Consider the following 16087-nt stretch of genomic DNA (forward strand, 5'->3'; position numbering starts at 1 on the left):
ACTGAGGCGAGTACAGTCTCTGATATGTAAGTTATTCCGTGTGGTGCAGTAGTAGTAGTAGTAGTGTCAACTTACGAGATGTTGGTCTTGAGTTTCTGCAGTAACATGCTGGGTTCTGTCTCCCCCTCCCCCGGGTCCAGCTCTCCTCCTCCCCCCCCTCCCCTCCTGCAGGGGGGTCCATGCTCCTCTGACATCACAGCTGCTACACAGCCTAGCTCCTCCCTAACGCCATCTACAGGATGGAAGCACAAATCACTGCTTTCATACAGACATGCAAACAAGATGGACACGGAAATACACACAGAAAAGTAACAGAAAAGCTTCAGTTAGCAGTAAATAAAAGTCCAGGGTGGCATTCTGATCGATAATTGGAGTGTGGTCGGTTGAGTGGGTCGCTTGAGTTTGTACCAGTTGTGATTAATTAATGGTGCTGTCAAGCAATAATAATGGACCATACTGGTGGAGTCTATCATGTTGATCTTTATGTTTTATTATACTTGATATTACTGAACACCATTTTACAAAAGCGTGGTTTGTTTTCCATTCATTAGTATAAAACGTACGTGGCTAGCGCACATCCAGTTCCTGTCTGGTGCTGGACTAAGGTAAGTACAGTGAAGAGAAGAGAGTCCGCACACAGATTTGCTCCAATGGTGTTTTTTCAACCTGTCAATGCCAGGTTATTTGCTCAAATGTAAAGAATTCAATTTGCAAATGCTGTCTAAAAATAAAGCCATGGGACCAAGACCCAAGTATTGTCTTGCAGTAATTGTGTATTTGATCATTTCAAAACAATAATTTGGCGATTAATCAATACAAATAATAATAATAATAATAATAATAATATATGATGCATGTTACAGATGACAAACCAGAAGCACTAATACTATCTCTCTCTGCGCCCCTACTGGTATTCATAGTTATTGGCTCATTAACGTCACAGGTGGACATTGCTGTTCCTTGGAGTGGTTGCACCACTCAAAAATATTTGATTGATAGAAAGCAAGTTTCTATTTTCTTGACTACATTCCTCATTCCTGCATGCTAAAACTTAAAGTAGTGGACATCAACAGAACTATTTATGTATCATAAATACATACATATATGGAGTCGGGACACAAAATAAGTCAAAGTGTCAATCAATATCATCCTTGGACAGACAGGAATAAGGATAAGAAAAGATAGCTATGCACAGAGAAACAATACCTGGGTTAGTTCAAGTTTGTATTGTGTGTAACTGCAGTGTGCACGTGTGTTTGTGTGTGTGTGTGTGTGTGTGTGTGTGTGACACTGTCTTCGACATTTAGGGAGCATAAACCAGGCTTAATGACACACACACACACACACACACACACACACAGTCACAGTGTCACACACACAGTCACACAATACAAACTTGAACTAATTGCCAAAATGTAGATATCAATCTCTATACAGCTTGTAGCCTATAGGTCTGTTCCTTTTGGCTCATGCAATGGAGTAGCCATATGCTTCACACACCATTCAATCACGGCTGTCATGTCAGAACAGAGTACATCCCTGTAATGTAGTAGTAGTAGTAGTACTGTAGTAGTAACACTGGCGTCACGCCCAAGTCGGTGACCTAATTGTCATTGGTATATTATCGTTGCACAGAGCATGAAAGCAGCATGGTTGTGAATGACGATGACGACTGACTTTAAAGTCGCACCACATTTATCCCCCATGGAGGGCTTTATCGAAAACGGTGACCAGAAAGGATCTGGCCCCTAGACTGGCCGTTTTGTACTCGGTCGGAGGAGACATTATTCGATAGGTCACCGATTCCGAAGAAACACCCGAGCCGTAGCAGGCTGCCCGTTAGCCTGTCAGTTAACTGTCAGAGGATCAAACCAGGGTTCGTCGCACGGGCCTTTTCCACGCGCGACAAAAATGACGTAATTTCAACACAAAAATGACGCGCTAGCGTCGACACAATTTCTTTATTCTTCATGAAATGGCATTACGTCATTTTTTTCCAGCGACGCGCTCGTGCGACGAAGTGTATTTATTATTTAATTAGCCTTTAGCTAATAGCTCCCCCCGCGCGCGCTCGTTAGCTGTAGTTTATTTCACGTGCATATTGTTAACGGGGATAAAGCGCGTGGTTTACGTCAAGTGAGCGTTCGCCCGTTAGCCGCTAACCTAGCATAGCATGCTAACCAGCTGAGCTAGTTGCATTTAGCTAACATTAGCAAGCAATGGAAACCCCCGTTAAAAACCACAATGTGTCGCGTCGTGTTAGAAATTTTCTAAATAATTCGACAGAATAGTTTGTAATTATGTGACTGTTTTGTGTCACGTCAGATGAAAACGTAAGTAATGCCCGTGAGTAAAGTAAGTAAGTAAGTAATTATTTTACAAAAGAAAAAGAAAGTACCTGATCCAGGATACAGCAAAAATCCCCTTTCAGATGTTTTTGTGATTGGACGACAGTGTGATGTCTGCCTGACTACAAAGACGACGTATGCTCTGGTTGGCTGGCTGCACGGATTCTGCATGGATACAGAACCAGGCTTTAATGGGATTGGTTGAGCAGAGTTCTTTTTTGGACTGGGATTTATTCAGGTCTGCCCAGTGACTGACATTTCCATAGCAACGAAAGTGAAAGTATAATCATTAATAATTTTGAAAATAATAATAATGTGAATACCGTATGTTAACTTCTCTATCTTCTACAATCTACAGTCAGTGAAGCATGGACATTAATTAAGTCACATAATAACACAATGTGCTGGGCTTCATTTTCATGCTGTATTCATTTCAGACAGACAAAATAATTAAATGGATCATAATATCATAATACCAGAATATAGTTTAGTTTACGTCATGGCAAGTCTGGGGAGTGAATCAATCTTTCAGTCAGTCTTTTAATTCAAGGACCCAATTGTACAATCTCAGAATAACATCTATTCTATAAGGGTCCATTTGAACTGGGGGATCACCTGGAACTCCCTCAAGGATCTCTGGACCCCAAATTGAGAAGTTGAATGAGTGAAGTACACAAACCCATTAATTGAGTCATATAGTATATATATATATATAACTCCACTACAAGGGAAAGTTGCTCAGTCACATTTTTACTTGAATCCATTAATGAGAAGTACTGGAGTAGGCTAATCAAAGAAAAACATTCCTGAAGTATTCAAAATGGTATTTTCTGTTTAATTGCGACCAAAAGGTCGTAGTTTACTATGAAAACCTGCATCTCCCATCAGTTGGTCATGCCTCCATATATGGTCACGCCTCATGACAGGTCTCCATATATGAATATCACGACACTGACCTCATCAAACCCTGGATAACCATACATGGAGAAGAATCACCTATAATCTAGGTCCTAGATCTGCATATATGGAGCCGGCCAGCAACTCTACATCTGACCTCAAACCCTTAGATCCATACCCAGCTCAGCTGCCACAACAACTTGGTATGGGGCAGTATCTCTCTAATGGGCAAGAGCCGCAAGACAGAACTTATTGAAGGTGAGATTGCCTTCAATAAGTAAGTGCAGTGAGATATCGGGATGAGATTGTGGAACCAGTGGCGATCCCATATCTTCAGAATCTGGGACCTAACGCCATCCTCCAGGATGACAATGCTTGCCCCGACAGAGCCAGGAATCCAGGATCATCACGTAGGCCTACCTCCAAATGTTGGGAGTGTAGAGGGGTCGGCTGACTTGCAACAAAACCTGGTTGAAGAATGGGATGCCATCCCACAGCAAAATGTGGCTTCGCTAGGTTGGTAACCAGCATGATACGAGGAGGTGCCAAGTGTTGCGGCTGCGTTTGGATCTTCCATTTGGTTCCTCAACAAATAAAGTGTAAAAATGGCCAATGTGTTGTTTTTTAGAGTGCAATCATCCAATCCAAAACAAGGGTGAATATTACCAACCACTTGCATTTTGGCAAATGTTTAGGAGGTGCTACCCACATGTTTAGCTGTGTTGCTCATCCTACAAACACCAGATTCTTACTTATACCCTGTTGTAAAGGTGACTAATCAACGATTAAAATAATACCAATTGGTGTTATTAAAGTGGAGAAATAATGGACCAAAGTTAAGTTTCCGAACACACATTATATATATAAAATACAGATTGATTTGTTAGTGACGTGCTTCATCTCTGAACTATAATTGAAACCAGTCAAGTCAAATTCATCATATTCAGGTTCGATTCCCATGCACAACCTTTTCTGTGTCACACTACGTCTCCTGTTACTTTCCACTATACTATCCAAATAAATAAAAAATTACGTCCGGATACCCCGTCCAGGACAGGCTTCAGACGAGCCTCCTCAGGAGACTTGACTCAGATCTGAACGCATTTGATTTAGTGTTTATAGGAAACTGTTGTGACCGCATGCCCTTGCTGACGTCGACCCCAGGCAGGGTTCGAACCCTATCCAAATAAGCCCCCCCAATTTTATATATAATATAACATGTACTTAACTAGTGAAATAAGACAAGATATCTAGATGGACAATTTAACACACATAAAACAAGCAAGATAGATATGTGCAAATGTCATAGATGTCTGGATATAATTATTTATTATTGTGGTTCTAGTCATTTGTCTTCTCTGATGCAACTTTTGTCATGTTTTGCTAAACAACAACACACTTTAAGCAGTTTATTTTTTAGACAGTTTATTTTTACAAAAAATGGCAATGAACGAGAAAAGAAATTAAGAAACCCAAAGTATGTACGTATGCATGTTTTATGGAAGTGATGTGAATCAACAAAAACAATACAGTAGATTGGTATTCCTCTTCATTCGAAACCACTGCAGAGAGATAACACACACACACACACACACACACACGGACACATTAATACATCAAACACACATCAATACACTAGAGCCTGACCACCGGTATCTCAGTCTGGCCGATGTATTGCGAACGAGTAATGAATAAAGTATAGATATACACACTCCCTCAAGATAGGCAGTAATTATATATTTAATTCTTCCTTATGTATTAATAAGCAATATGAAAAAAATCAACAGCAAGGAGAATCAACTCCTGTGTCTTCAATCCCTTTTTAAGTCTCATGTAAATTAAGAGAGTTTAAAGTAAATATGGCAATTTTTTGTTTAGTCTCCGCTGCTCTTGTGAAGTAGAATTTGACATTTCAACTTTGACCTTACCTGACACAGTGGGCAATATCCCAGTTTGTCTCCGAGGACAGAGGACCCTCAATCTCCACTCCATGCTCTGTTACTATGGCGATCTCATGCTGAAAAGCAAATAAAAACAAACAGTTTAACACCAGTTAAGAACTCTAAAGACCATTAGTTCCAAGCATGAGAGAATTCTGGGAAACTAACTACAATTAAACACACACCTGCTTTACTGTATGTGGCATGTCATTGTAGGTGATATTTATTTTTTCAATAAATCTATATATACACACACACATTTGAGACAGACAAAATGTGCGCCAGTTCATGTCGCAAAGTCATAGGCCGCTACGTAGGCGAAACTGCCGTTCCCAACTGTGCTTTCTGGTCCTCATACGTCACTGGCTCCCCTCTGCATTCTACCAGTTTCAATCTCCTCACGCAAAGGCGCTCCACGACCCTCACGCGACATTGATCTGTGCTGAACATTGGTGGGCGCAATGTAGACTCCTTTCATTACCTCCAATATGCTTGCATTCTTTTATTTACTTTAATTTCGCCAATAGTACCCCCTCCCCCTAGCAAGAACCCTCTTCCCCTAGCATCGTACCTACTTCAGTGTCTGAAAGCTGCCATTACGCACTCCATCGTCTATAGTAAAGTCTATTTCTCTTCAGAAGCGTTAACATTGTGATTTGTAACCTCGGCACAGCATAACATCAGAAATCCCAAGACTACATTCCAAGAAAAAGGGCTTTTAAAACGGTCCAGAAACAGGACTCCCCTTTCCTTCTCCCGCTAGGCTACAGCCGATAACGTGCAGTGCAAGGCATGTTGGGCTACAGGTGCATGATGGGAAACCTATTAATTTGCTTTTTTTAAAGCAGGATGTGAGCGTGCCGAAGGCGCATGAACCTCTAGTTGATCTACAAGTGCACAATGCATCACGATGTGAGCTTGTAGATCGGAAACTTTTGCCACGCAACACTTCGTCACACCAGTGACCACCAAATGGAAAACAGGCCTGCACATTCAAAGCACTGGGAGATGCCAGTATCATACTGGCATCATACTGGATCAACTCACCCTGTTGTAGGAGCGGGCATCACGGTAGTAGAGCACTTTGAGACAACGGTCCACCAGCTCCCTAGCCTCTTCCTTTGTTATCTCCACCTTATTCTCCACCACCTCCCTCATTAGGGGCTACACAGACACACACACACACACACAAGCATCATTTCATTTACCAAAAAGAACAGATACTTGAGTAAAGACAAATCCACAGAGCACCAATTTGTCTATAGATAATAGGTGAGTTTCATTTAATTTCATATTGAATGCATTGTGAGCTTGTAGATCTGCAATTTATTATTTTGGCTTGAAATCAAAATAAATGAATAGCTCCTCACCTGGGCCAGGTATGCACCAAAACCAGTGGCCACTGTAGGAGCTTCATAGGCCACGCCCAACTTGTCCACATAACCTAGGAAACTGAAGGCACAACACATGGCCAACAGGTTCATTATAAAAAACAAACCACAACATTTAATTATGATTTCATGAAGTGGTGTTTGTTACGGCGATTTTTGTATGGCCTATGCGGTACCAACTAGCTAGCTAACTATCCATCCATACCTTTCTCCGTTGTAGAAGCCTCCTATGATCACAGTGTTCCACAGAGGGTTCATCTTACAGCGGCGGTTGTACATCACTCTGGTCAACCACGAATGAACTGCCTTGGGACTGTAGCTGTGACCGTCACCTAGCAACTCCTCATCTATACTGGAGACATAGCACAGAGAGGTAGAGAGGAAGGATGAGGAAAGGAAGATAACAGACTACTCATCTTGACACACACACACACACACACACACACACACACACACACGTGTTGTTTTCGTCGACTAAAATGTTCGTCGACTACCTTTTTTCACTGATGAAAACTAAATAGAAACTAAGCTATTTAGTAGACTAAAATCTTATGATATTTAGTCGACTAAAACTAGACTAACACTAAAACATTCCAGGTGACTAAAATGTGACTAAAACAAAATGGAAACTATTGAAGAGACTATCACAAAAACAACACTGACAGAGAGAGCATACTTACACCATCTGTTCGATGATCTGTTTGAGATACTGGTAATCAGCGTAGTCACCTGATGCTCCCAGGATAGTGCTACTGTTCACCTGTCACACAGAAGCAACACCGTAATTATGCCTTTTTTTCTCTCAAAATTGTTGCACTGTCAGTAAAACATCAAGCACCAAAAAGAAGGGAGACACAAGCTTCCTGGAATTCCCTTTCAGTGTGAGAGCCAATAGTAAAATAATAAAACTAAAGTAAACCCAGCCGGGGAAAGATGACCTGATTGTTATATAATTGAAGGAGAGGATGGGGAGGAAGAGGCTCTTTGTAAACATTTAAAAACCATGGCAGTGACAGTGTTCAGTCTAGTGGCAACGAAAGAGACTTGAGAGACTGCATAGAATTAATCCTATATATATTTTTTTTAAACAGGATCTGTACTGGTTCTATAGGAAATTGTACTTGTTTAGTGTGTTCCCTGCTATAGCCACCACATGCCAAAACGAATGTGCCTTTTCTCAAGTGTCTAACCTTCATGAGGCGAGAGATGTTCCTGAAACGAGCCAGAGAGCCATAGGAACCCAACATATCCGCTGCCATCACCACTCCTCCGGTGAACTTCACCCCCAACACTGATGTCCCCGTTACCATGGGATTGCTGGCAGAGAGGACAGAGGAAAGGGACAGATACAGTACAGGAGACAGTCAGGTAACAATAAAGAGCAGTGTTACTCATTCTGAAAATGTATTGAACACTGTACTTCTAAAATACTAAATATCCATATACCCCTGTTGTAGGCCAGCTGACACTGTACGGTTTCATCAACACTGAAAATAGTCTTTGCACGTATATCCAAATGTATGGTCTTATTTACTGGTGCCATACTGTACATAATATGTACAGTATGTATGTAAGAATATATGATATTATAATAACTTAGTCCAGACTGTCGCCTAATTAACAAACATGTGTTTCAGCTTACTGTTGAATTTCCCCACGGGTATCAAGGAACTAAGGAAGATCTATCCGAGATTAAAACGCAAGACCACATTTAAGGTTATTGTTCCAGTTAGTTTGTTATTAAAATGTATGAACGCTTTGTGTTTGACATTTAAGTTACCGTAATAAACGATAACCTTCCATTCTGTAGTAGCGATGTTTAGCTTGGCAAACCGTAGCTCTGGTCCATACCCATAGCCTTCTACTGCAGAATCGAAGCAGTAGAATGCTATGGACCAGAGCTAGGCAAACCGCTAGCTGCTGTCCATTGAATTATCAACAACAGTGAGGATGATGGTGATCTAATTCTAATGATCAGGAAATCAAAGTTTCCTCCTGACTGACGGCAATCATCAACCAATGATGATATTTTAATACACATCGAGTAATTGATCGCATTGAACTAGCAAGGACCCAAGTTGATTAGTTGAAGCTTTTTAACTACGAGTTGAAGTAGCTATAGTTAGCATAGCATCTTCATTTATACTCCGTCGGTAAGACGGTGTCCCTCGCCAGAAAATAACAAATCTACAAGCTGTCACCGCCACGCACTGCGCCGCGGTGATGGCTTTAAGGTCTGTTCTTTTTTTGTTGCTAGTTAGCTTAGCACCATCCATGATGAGACAGCACCATGGGACCACAACAGAAGAACACAATGAATAACAAATGTCGGAATAGGACGGAATGTTGCGTCTCTTACAGCGTGTGTCGGACGGGACCGCAGCCGGTACCGAAGCTGTTCCCCGGGAAGGAATAAAACTGTCCGGGTTTGGGTCCATTCTCCCAGAAATTCAACTTCAAGCCGCTAGACTCCATGTTGGATGATGATTCTGTCTTTCGGAAATCGGAAGTGACGACAAAACACAGTAAACACTTTATTGAGACGTGATACAAAGATGATCTTTTACAAAAAAGAAAATCCGTTCAATCTGTGGAGCTTTGAATCTGTCCTGACTCCTGACTGCATGGCTGACTCTGAGATTAATTCCCATATTACCCAGTTAATTCACCCATTTCATTAAAAAATGGAAGACAGAACATTGATTCATTGATTGAAAGTATGTATGTAATAATAGTTTGCAGAATTACAGTACATTTCAAGCACAACTCAATACAAAAACTGTTAACTGTGAGTGGACGACACGACATACCATAAAGCATTACACTTGTTTACAGATGAAACAGTGGTCTTCCCCTTTTGGCGAGTGGACTTCCCCTTTTGGCGAGTCGCCTAGACCAATTGCCCGGACTGCTCGCCAAGGGCGAGAGGTCTTGCTACCTTTACAAGAGGGTCCACCGTTATCAATTAATCATAACATTTAGAGACTACAAATATGCACATATAACCTCGATCGCTTCACCATTTTTATAAATAACAAATAAATTACTACCAGGCTTTCCACCTCGGAGAATTATCATTAATCTCACTTCACTGGCTACCTGTTAAATAAACACAAATTATAATAAATATAATTATAAATTATAATTTGTTTTTAAAACACTACAAGGTCTGGCACCACCCCAAAGATCCAGAAGGTTGTGGTAAAGCACCATAACTTCACCATAGTAAATTACACAGTGAAGAAGGTCGCGTATCGATGACGCAAGTCGGCGCGACTCTAAAACGTTAGTATTGCATACAACGGCGGCCTGTGGAAACACTGAAAAAGCGCTGTAATTTTTTTGTGTGTTTGGTGGAGGATTAATAGACAACATCCATCACCAACATGAAACTAGTCAGGTAAGATGAATTAAATACACCTCAGTGTCTTGGACGTGTCTTTATTTGGGGCTAAAACAGGCTGCCGCCCGCGGATGCATTTAGATAAAATACAAATAAAAGGCTGGCTCTTATGGTGTAATTTGCGGGAAGCAGTATTTGTAAATGAATGGATTCCACAATGAATGAATGAACGAATTAGTTCCTTGCAGGATAAACGGACTGCAATTCATTCAAACTGTACATTATACAGTTGTATATCTTTATTGCATAGTAATAAGTATGTAGTTGTACAGGTACCGTATATTGTTGTAACGTTAACCAGTCCTGACCTGGTGTTTGTTTTTCAGGCCATGTTTAGCTTCCTGTATTAACCTGATAAAGTAGGTTGTTTTTTTCAGAAAACTGTGTTTTATGAGGAAAACATTCCAGATTAAACATTGGATAGTTGCTGCTGTTAAAGCATCGTGGCTTTTTCCTTTTTGTATTTACTTCTTCTCCCCTTTGTTTTGGAAGTGGATGCTAACTGCTAAGTGCTAACGTGACCATAATTTATTATAAACCGCGAAGTAAGAGCTCGTGCAGGTATGCTTTTATGCACATATACCATAGGTCATTGAGTGACTCTTGGCCTTCATTTATAAAATGTTTTATCTTTGGGACCACAAGCCAGTGAAGCTACACTGCAAAATCCTCTTTCTTAACTCGGCGAGTTAACATCAGAGACCAACATGGGTCCACTTGGTTCCTTCCTATTATCTGGTGACCCCTGCACAAGTGCACATTACACTTAGGCTAAGGCTACTAATTCATTCTCTTCCAAGTAGAGGATTGAATCAAACAAGATGGATCTTGAGTGGTTAGAACTAATTTGGTGCAAGTTGTTTAAAGGACCACTTTTCAACCTATCTTCATATAATTGGTCATCACTAATGATCATGATAAAATGCCACAATTGTTTTCTACTCAGTCTGTGTCTCATGGGAGGGCTGTGGGCAGTTCAGAAACCCGTCCACCTGTGACATCGATGGGGAATCCAACCTCATAGAAACTGCAGGCTTTCTATTCCTGAAACGTTGCAATGTGAAAATGGAAGCCACCGTTCTTACGATAATACTAATCTAAATAGATTTTTTTTTTTGCTATTTTATCATGAACATTAGTGAGGACTGAGGACCAATTATACGAAGATAAGTTGAAAAGTGGTGAAGTGGTCCTTTAATCATTAAAGACCACTTCACCATTAAAGTTTAATGGATCATTTCAATGACGTATTATACACTTACCGGTAAGTATGGAGGATGCATATGTGAATGTAATAAATTATACCTTGAAATCATGTTAACTTTTTTTTTTTGCTCTCTTGCAGATTTTTGATGAAACTCAGCCATGAGACAGTCACTATTGAACTGAAAAATGGCACCCAGGTCCATGGAACTATCACAGGTATGTTTGTGTCACAGCCCTGTCAGACTCTGTATAAGACCTGAGGCCAATTCTACAAATGCCTTCTAAATAAATAATAATGGCAGATGTACAAGCTCTTGTGCCGTGCTGTGAGCTTGTACATCTGCTATTGTGGAATAGCCAGCACTGAAATCTAAAATGACACTAATGCTTTCCCAGTTTTAATGGGTTAAGTATGAGGTGTAATTTTGTGACCATCAGAAATCGTGCTCCTTTGTCTACTCTACATGGATACATGATGTCACAAATAAATAGTGACTTATCCACAATAGTTTCTCACAGATGTAACACTGTATCTGTAACACTTTAATCACACACATTGCTCCCTTAGGTGTGGATGTGAGTATGAACACTCACCTGAAAGCTGTGAAGATGACACTGAAGAACCGCGAGCCCACCCAGCTGGAGTCGCTCAGCATCCGCGGCAACAACATCCGCTACTTCATCCTGCCCGACAGCCTGCCACTGGACACTCTGCTGGTAGACATCGAGCCCAAGGTCAAGTCCAAGAAGAGAGAAGCAGGTGAGGAGCGTAGAAGGGCTCAGTGGGGCTAGGGGGATCTTCAACAGGGAGATAAGTAGCAGCATGTCAAGCATCAATTCAGAGCCAGTGTATTTAAGAGGTTTGTCCTTTTTCCACAACCATGTTGGAAGGTCTGGAGACGCAATGACAATAAAATAGTTCCTTCCAGTTTGGAGCATAATTATATCACATTTTTTAGTTTTCTTTTCTCAAATTCTGGTAGTGTTTTTTTTTCAAGAGGCACATTGATTGTACCAGTATCGAGCACTCCACTCAATATCAGGTTGTAGGTGACTTGATATGGTCATTGGTATATTCTCTTGATGGAGACATCAGACTTTACCCTGCTGGCCTCTGTAACCTGGACATGGACAATGGCACATGATTTCACATTTCTTCGCTTCACAAGAAGTGAGGAAGAACCAGGTTCAAAGTAGTTTTAACTTAAGTTTTAACCTGAGCAATTTCCATGCACACAATACTCCAGGTGCACATTTTCACCCACTCGTACACAACTACTGTAATGTACTTGATCATGTAAAATTGTAAAAGTATCGACATTGTTCTCTCTAGTGGCTGGTCGTGGGCGAGGCAGAGGACGGGGGCGTGGGCGTGGAAGAGGCAGAGGCCGAGGCGGGCCCAGGAGATGAACACCATGCCAACAAAGTTCAGTCTTGTCTCACTGTTTTGTACAGGTTTTTCTTTTTACCTTCCCCAAGGAAACTCGACTCCTTTTTTGTTTGTTTTATTATTTCTTTTTATTTTGTACATTAAAATGTTCCAACATGGACAGAACCCATTGTCTGCTGTGCGTTTTATTGAACCCTGTGAGTGACTGTTCGGTGCAGACTGGTTTGATTTGTGGTATAATTTGAGTTTTCTAATTGAATAAAGATCTGTTGTGGGTTTTTTCTCATTTAAATGTGTATCCTTGAGTAGTCATTAACAAATCCTGTGGGGTATGTGACATTGTACCGACTTTGTTAAACTGGGCAACTGCAACACATGCCACACTGGCAAATGTTTCTATACTAGGCGTGTTACATTTTATGAAAAGTAATATGATTCAACAAGGGGTGCTTAAAAGCTATTGATATATATGTATATTGCAATTATTGTCTCTTGAATCCTGAGTAAGGAAACATTTGAAGTACTTCCAATTTTAGACCAATAGAGGGTACAAGAAGCATTAATTATTCACACTGTAGGAGGCGGATACAATAATGCACATGTGGTTAAGAACGATGAGCTTTTATAAATATTTCATGGGTGTGGTTAAATTGGCTATTCAGATTTTTTTATCTCGTCGTTGCGTGACACCGTCATACGACTGGAACGTCGGTTTAAGTATACGGTCAGTTAATAGTTGTGCAAATTAATCGTTTATTCTATACGGGTGTTTTACTTTTATTGTGAAAAGAACGGCCACCGGACGGAACATAGGTCCGGCTTGGGCGGAGACCACATTTTTCTTTTGTTCCCTAGTGCTGAATGTTTGACTGATGAGCCATATAGCCATCAATTTTTAATATTAATTACACAGTGTACTTTATATTGTAATTAAACATGTCGTTCATGTATTTTGCGTTCGGAAGCAACTTGTTGAAAGAGAGACTGCAGCTGGCGAACCCCTCGGCGCGGTTTCACTGTACCGGAAAACTGAAGGTAACTGTTTTCAGTGTAACCGCATGTTGATCACCGGTAGTCTAATCATGTCCATATAATGGAAAAGGAAAACTCAAGATAACGGTTTTCACTAGTGTTTCAATAGTGTTATATTAATATAATGTGAGGGAAAAATAGAGTCCGCAACAATACTGGTATGAAAACTTCGCTCCACTGGTTTATTTGATTCAACGTTTCGATCCCTTCATTCCTGAAGAAGATCCTAAGACCATTCATATATACTCTTTCACTGCATGAAATAAACAGAAAATAATGCAGTAGCATTAACATCTACAGCCTAGTATGTAATGACCTCTGCTGCAGACCAGTCTCCTCACAAGCTGACATTAGACAACTTGACATAACTTGAGACAACAGACAATTCAAGTGAGAGGGGGACTGGACTGGAGGGGGAACGGAAACGGAACGCAGCCACGCAGGTAGATGACGTCACTGCATGAAGAAGTGAAGACTCAAAACACATTTAGCTCCCAAAACCATATAATAGACAAATTTATCTATGCCCAAAACGATCTATTGCACAAAGCATTACAAAATAAAGGTGACAATGAATAACATTTGGGGGGTGGTTCAAAACATAACACAAATCTGCTACGGGGGTCCTTCCCTGGCACTAAATATGTTTTTAGCTGGGAGGGATCTGTGGACGAATACATATTAATGTGGGGGTCCTTGAAGTGAAATGTTTGCTAATTTAAACAACAGCAATCCCAAATAAGCAACTTTACACTCAAGAAACATGGAAACAACACCTTACTAACCCCCCTCCCTGTCCCACACAGGACTATATACTGAATTTTGGCCTTTGGGACGAGCATGCGGACAGCAGGTGGCATGGTGGGACAGCCACCATCCAACCGTGTCCCGGTGGAGAGGTGTGGGGAGTTGTCTGGACTATGGACAATGACAACCTCACAAGTCTGGATGCGTGAGACACACACACACACACACACACACACACACACACACACACACACACACACACACACACACACACACACACACACATATATGTGTGGGAGAAGATTCTTTTTTTCAGCCTACAAGTTACAAGTTACATCAGCCATTTGTCATTTGTGTGACAATTAATGGTCAACTTAAAATTGTAATCGTGACAGTCCTACTGTGTGTATTGTGCACGTTTTCAGGCAGGAAGGGGTGAAGCAGGGACTGTACTCTCCATTGGAGGTGACCGTTGAGACGGACAGTGGACCGGTGTCCTGCAGGACCTATCAGATGAACCAGTTCCACGGCTGCCCTCCCTCCCCTCAGTACAAACAGGTGCAGCCCACTGAATTAAGTCATATTATATACTTCATAGGCTGATCTACAAGCTTGCAACACCTTGTTAAGCTCACATTGTGAGGTCTGCTGCACATAATTACATTTTGTTCTTTTTGTTTTCGTTCTTTTGTTTTTGTTCTTGCTTATTGTAGTGTAAATCGCTCTGGATTATAAGAGCGTCTGCTAAATGCCTAAATTGTAAATTGTACATTATGTGCTTTGCCATTTGTTGGTCTTCTGGACAGAACCACATATATTCTGCTTCCTGCACATCATTATCGACTACACAACAGATCTGGCAGAGATGATTACGAATGTATTTATGTGCAAAAACTTCTCATTGCATTTGTTCATGAATGGACAGCTAAAACATCCCTTACTTTGATTAACCCCGTCCTCAAAACAAATTCCATCTCCAATTACACTTCTAAACCCTTTTATTGCTTCTAGTTAGTAGTATATTATTATATTTGTTTTAATTGCTCTTGAAAGTCTCATTCCTAGTGTGTCTTATCAGGTAGTGTGTCTGGGAGCAGAGCAGAACGGTCTTCCAGCACAGTATGTGCACAAGCTGGAGGCTGTAATAACCAACAACTACAGCGGTCCCTCTGTTCTGGATGAAATCAGAACGGCCAAAAAGTAGGACCAGCGCCACTGGGTGGACAGAAGGACTTACTACACTCACTCACTGGCCAGACTTTTGGCTGGCTGGCTTAAAAAAGAACACATCTTAAAATTATTTTACAGTGCGATCTGATAGCCAAATGGTTAGGTTAGGACGCATACCACATGAGTGCAAACTACCCTGATCAGTGAGTCCCCGGTTTGATTACCGGGCTAGCCAGACAATTTACTGAATGTCATTCCACGGCCTTCTCTCTCTGCATTTGCTTAGCAAATTGACTGGGAACAAAGGTGTTTGGGGGGGCAAGTGTTGACAATGCAATAATAATGAAATCTGTATTTGAATAAACTAATTTAATTTTGCTACTCGTCAGTCATTTATTAAACACTGTAATCCTTGTATATCTATATGTTATGTTTTTTTTCATAGACACATTAACAGGGGTCACCAATATTACCGTACACGGACAATTGTGTCCATGGCAAAGACTGTCAAGTCGGTGGCAATTTTTTTGATTTTCTGTTTTACACACCATTATGATGTTCTT

General features: G+C 40.9%; 4 protein-coding genes across 4 annotated transcripts in view; 2 read left to right on the forward strand and 2 right to left on the reverse strand.

The window, feature by feature from the left end:
• rfx5 (regulatory factor X, 5) overlaps positions 1-133 on the reverse strand; it is a 9905-nt gene extending 9772 nt beyond the window's left edge. The window contains exon 1 of the mRNA XM_080787001.1: positions 76-133. Within this exon, the coding sequence (XP_080643127.1) occupies positions 76-107 (32 nt within the window). The 5' untranslated portion in view covers positions 108-133. The remainder of the gene's footprint in view (positions 1-75) is intronic.
• Positions 134-4653: 4520 nt separating this feature from the next.
• Positions 4654-9095, reverse strand: psmb4 (proteasome 20S subunit beta 4). Its single transcript, XM_080786774.1, has 8 exons — positions 8936-9095; positions 7767-7893; positions 7257-7336; positions 6782-6928; positions 6556-6637; positions 6233-6349; positions 5174-5262; positions 4654-4807 (listed from the first exon to the last, which is right to left on the reverse strand). Exons 1-8 carry the CDS (start codon positions 9049-9051, stop codon positions 4795-4797), a joined length of 771 nt encoding a protein of 256 aa, XP_080642900.1. The 5' UTR covers positions 9052-9095; the 3' UTR covers positions 4654-4794.
• A 742-nt stretch (positions 9096-9837) lies between these two features.
• Positions 9838-12740, forward strand: snrpd1 (small nuclear ribonucleoprotein D1 polypeptide). The gene is made up of 4 exons (XM_080787450.1): positions 9838-9976; positions 11325-11401; positions 11754-11945; positions 12519-12740. Exons 1-4 carry the CDS (start codon positions 9963-9965, stop codon positions 12593-12595), a joined length of 360 nt encoding a protein of 119 aa, XP_080643576.1. The 5' UTR covers positions 9838-9962; the 3' UTR covers positions 12596-12740.
• A 675-nt stretch (positions 12741-13415) lies between these two features.
• On the forward strand, positions 13416-15905 carry ggcta (gamma-glutamylcyclotransferase a). Its single transcript, XM_080788358.1, has 4 exons — positions 13416-13610; positions 14414-14559; positions 14780-14912; positions 15433-15905. Exons 1-4 carry the CDS (start codon positions 13512-13514, stop codon positions 15556-15558), a joined length of 504 nt encoding a protein of 167 aa, XP_080644484.1. The 5' UTR covers positions 13416-13511; the 3' UTR covers positions 15559-15905.
• The last annotated feature ends 182 nt before the right edge of the window (positions 15906-16087 follow it).

The sequence above is a fragment of the Protomyctophum bolini genome (assembly GCF_963924005.1).
Source record: "Protomyctophum bolini genome assembly, chromosome: 17".
In the NCBI taxonomy this organism is placed as follows: Eukaryota; Metazoa; Chordata; class Actinopteri; order Myctophiformes; family Myctophidae; genus Protomyctophum; species Protomyctophum bolini.

Coding starts and splice junctions, on each gene's coding strand:
- snrpd1 (XM_080787450.1), top strand. Junction 11,402..11,753: donor GGTCCATGGAACTATCACAG/GTATGTTTGTGT, acceptor TTGCTCCCTTAG/GTGTGGATGTGAGTATGAAC. Junction 11,946..12,518: donor GTCCAAGAAGAGAGAAGCAG/GTGAGGAGCGTA, acceptor TGTTCTCTCTAG/TGGCTGGTCGTGGGCGAGGC.
- ggcta (XM_080788358.1), top strand. CDS start 13,512: ATGTCGTTCATGTATTTTGCGTTCGGAAGCAACTTGTTGAAAGAGAGA. Junction 14,560..14,779: donor AACCTCACAAGTCTGGATGC/GTGAGACACACA, acceptor GCACGTTTTCAG/GCAGGAAGGGGTGAAGCAGG. Junction 14,913..15,432: donor CCTCCCCTCAGTACAAACAG/GTGCAGCCCACT, acceptor GTGTCTTATCAG/GTAGTGTGTCTGGGAGCAGA.
- psmb4 (XM_080786774.1), bottom strand. CDS start 9,051: ATGGAGTCTAGCGGCTTGAAGTTGAATTTCTGGGAGAATGGACCCAAA. Junction 7,894..8,935: donor GGTCCCGTCCGACACACGCT/GTAAGAGACGCA, acceptor CCTCTCTGCCAG/CAATCCCATGGTAACGGGGA. Junction 6,638..6,781: donor GGCTTCTACAACGGAGAAAG/GTATGGATGGAT, acceptor TTGTGCCTTCAG/TTTCCTAGGTTATGTGGACA.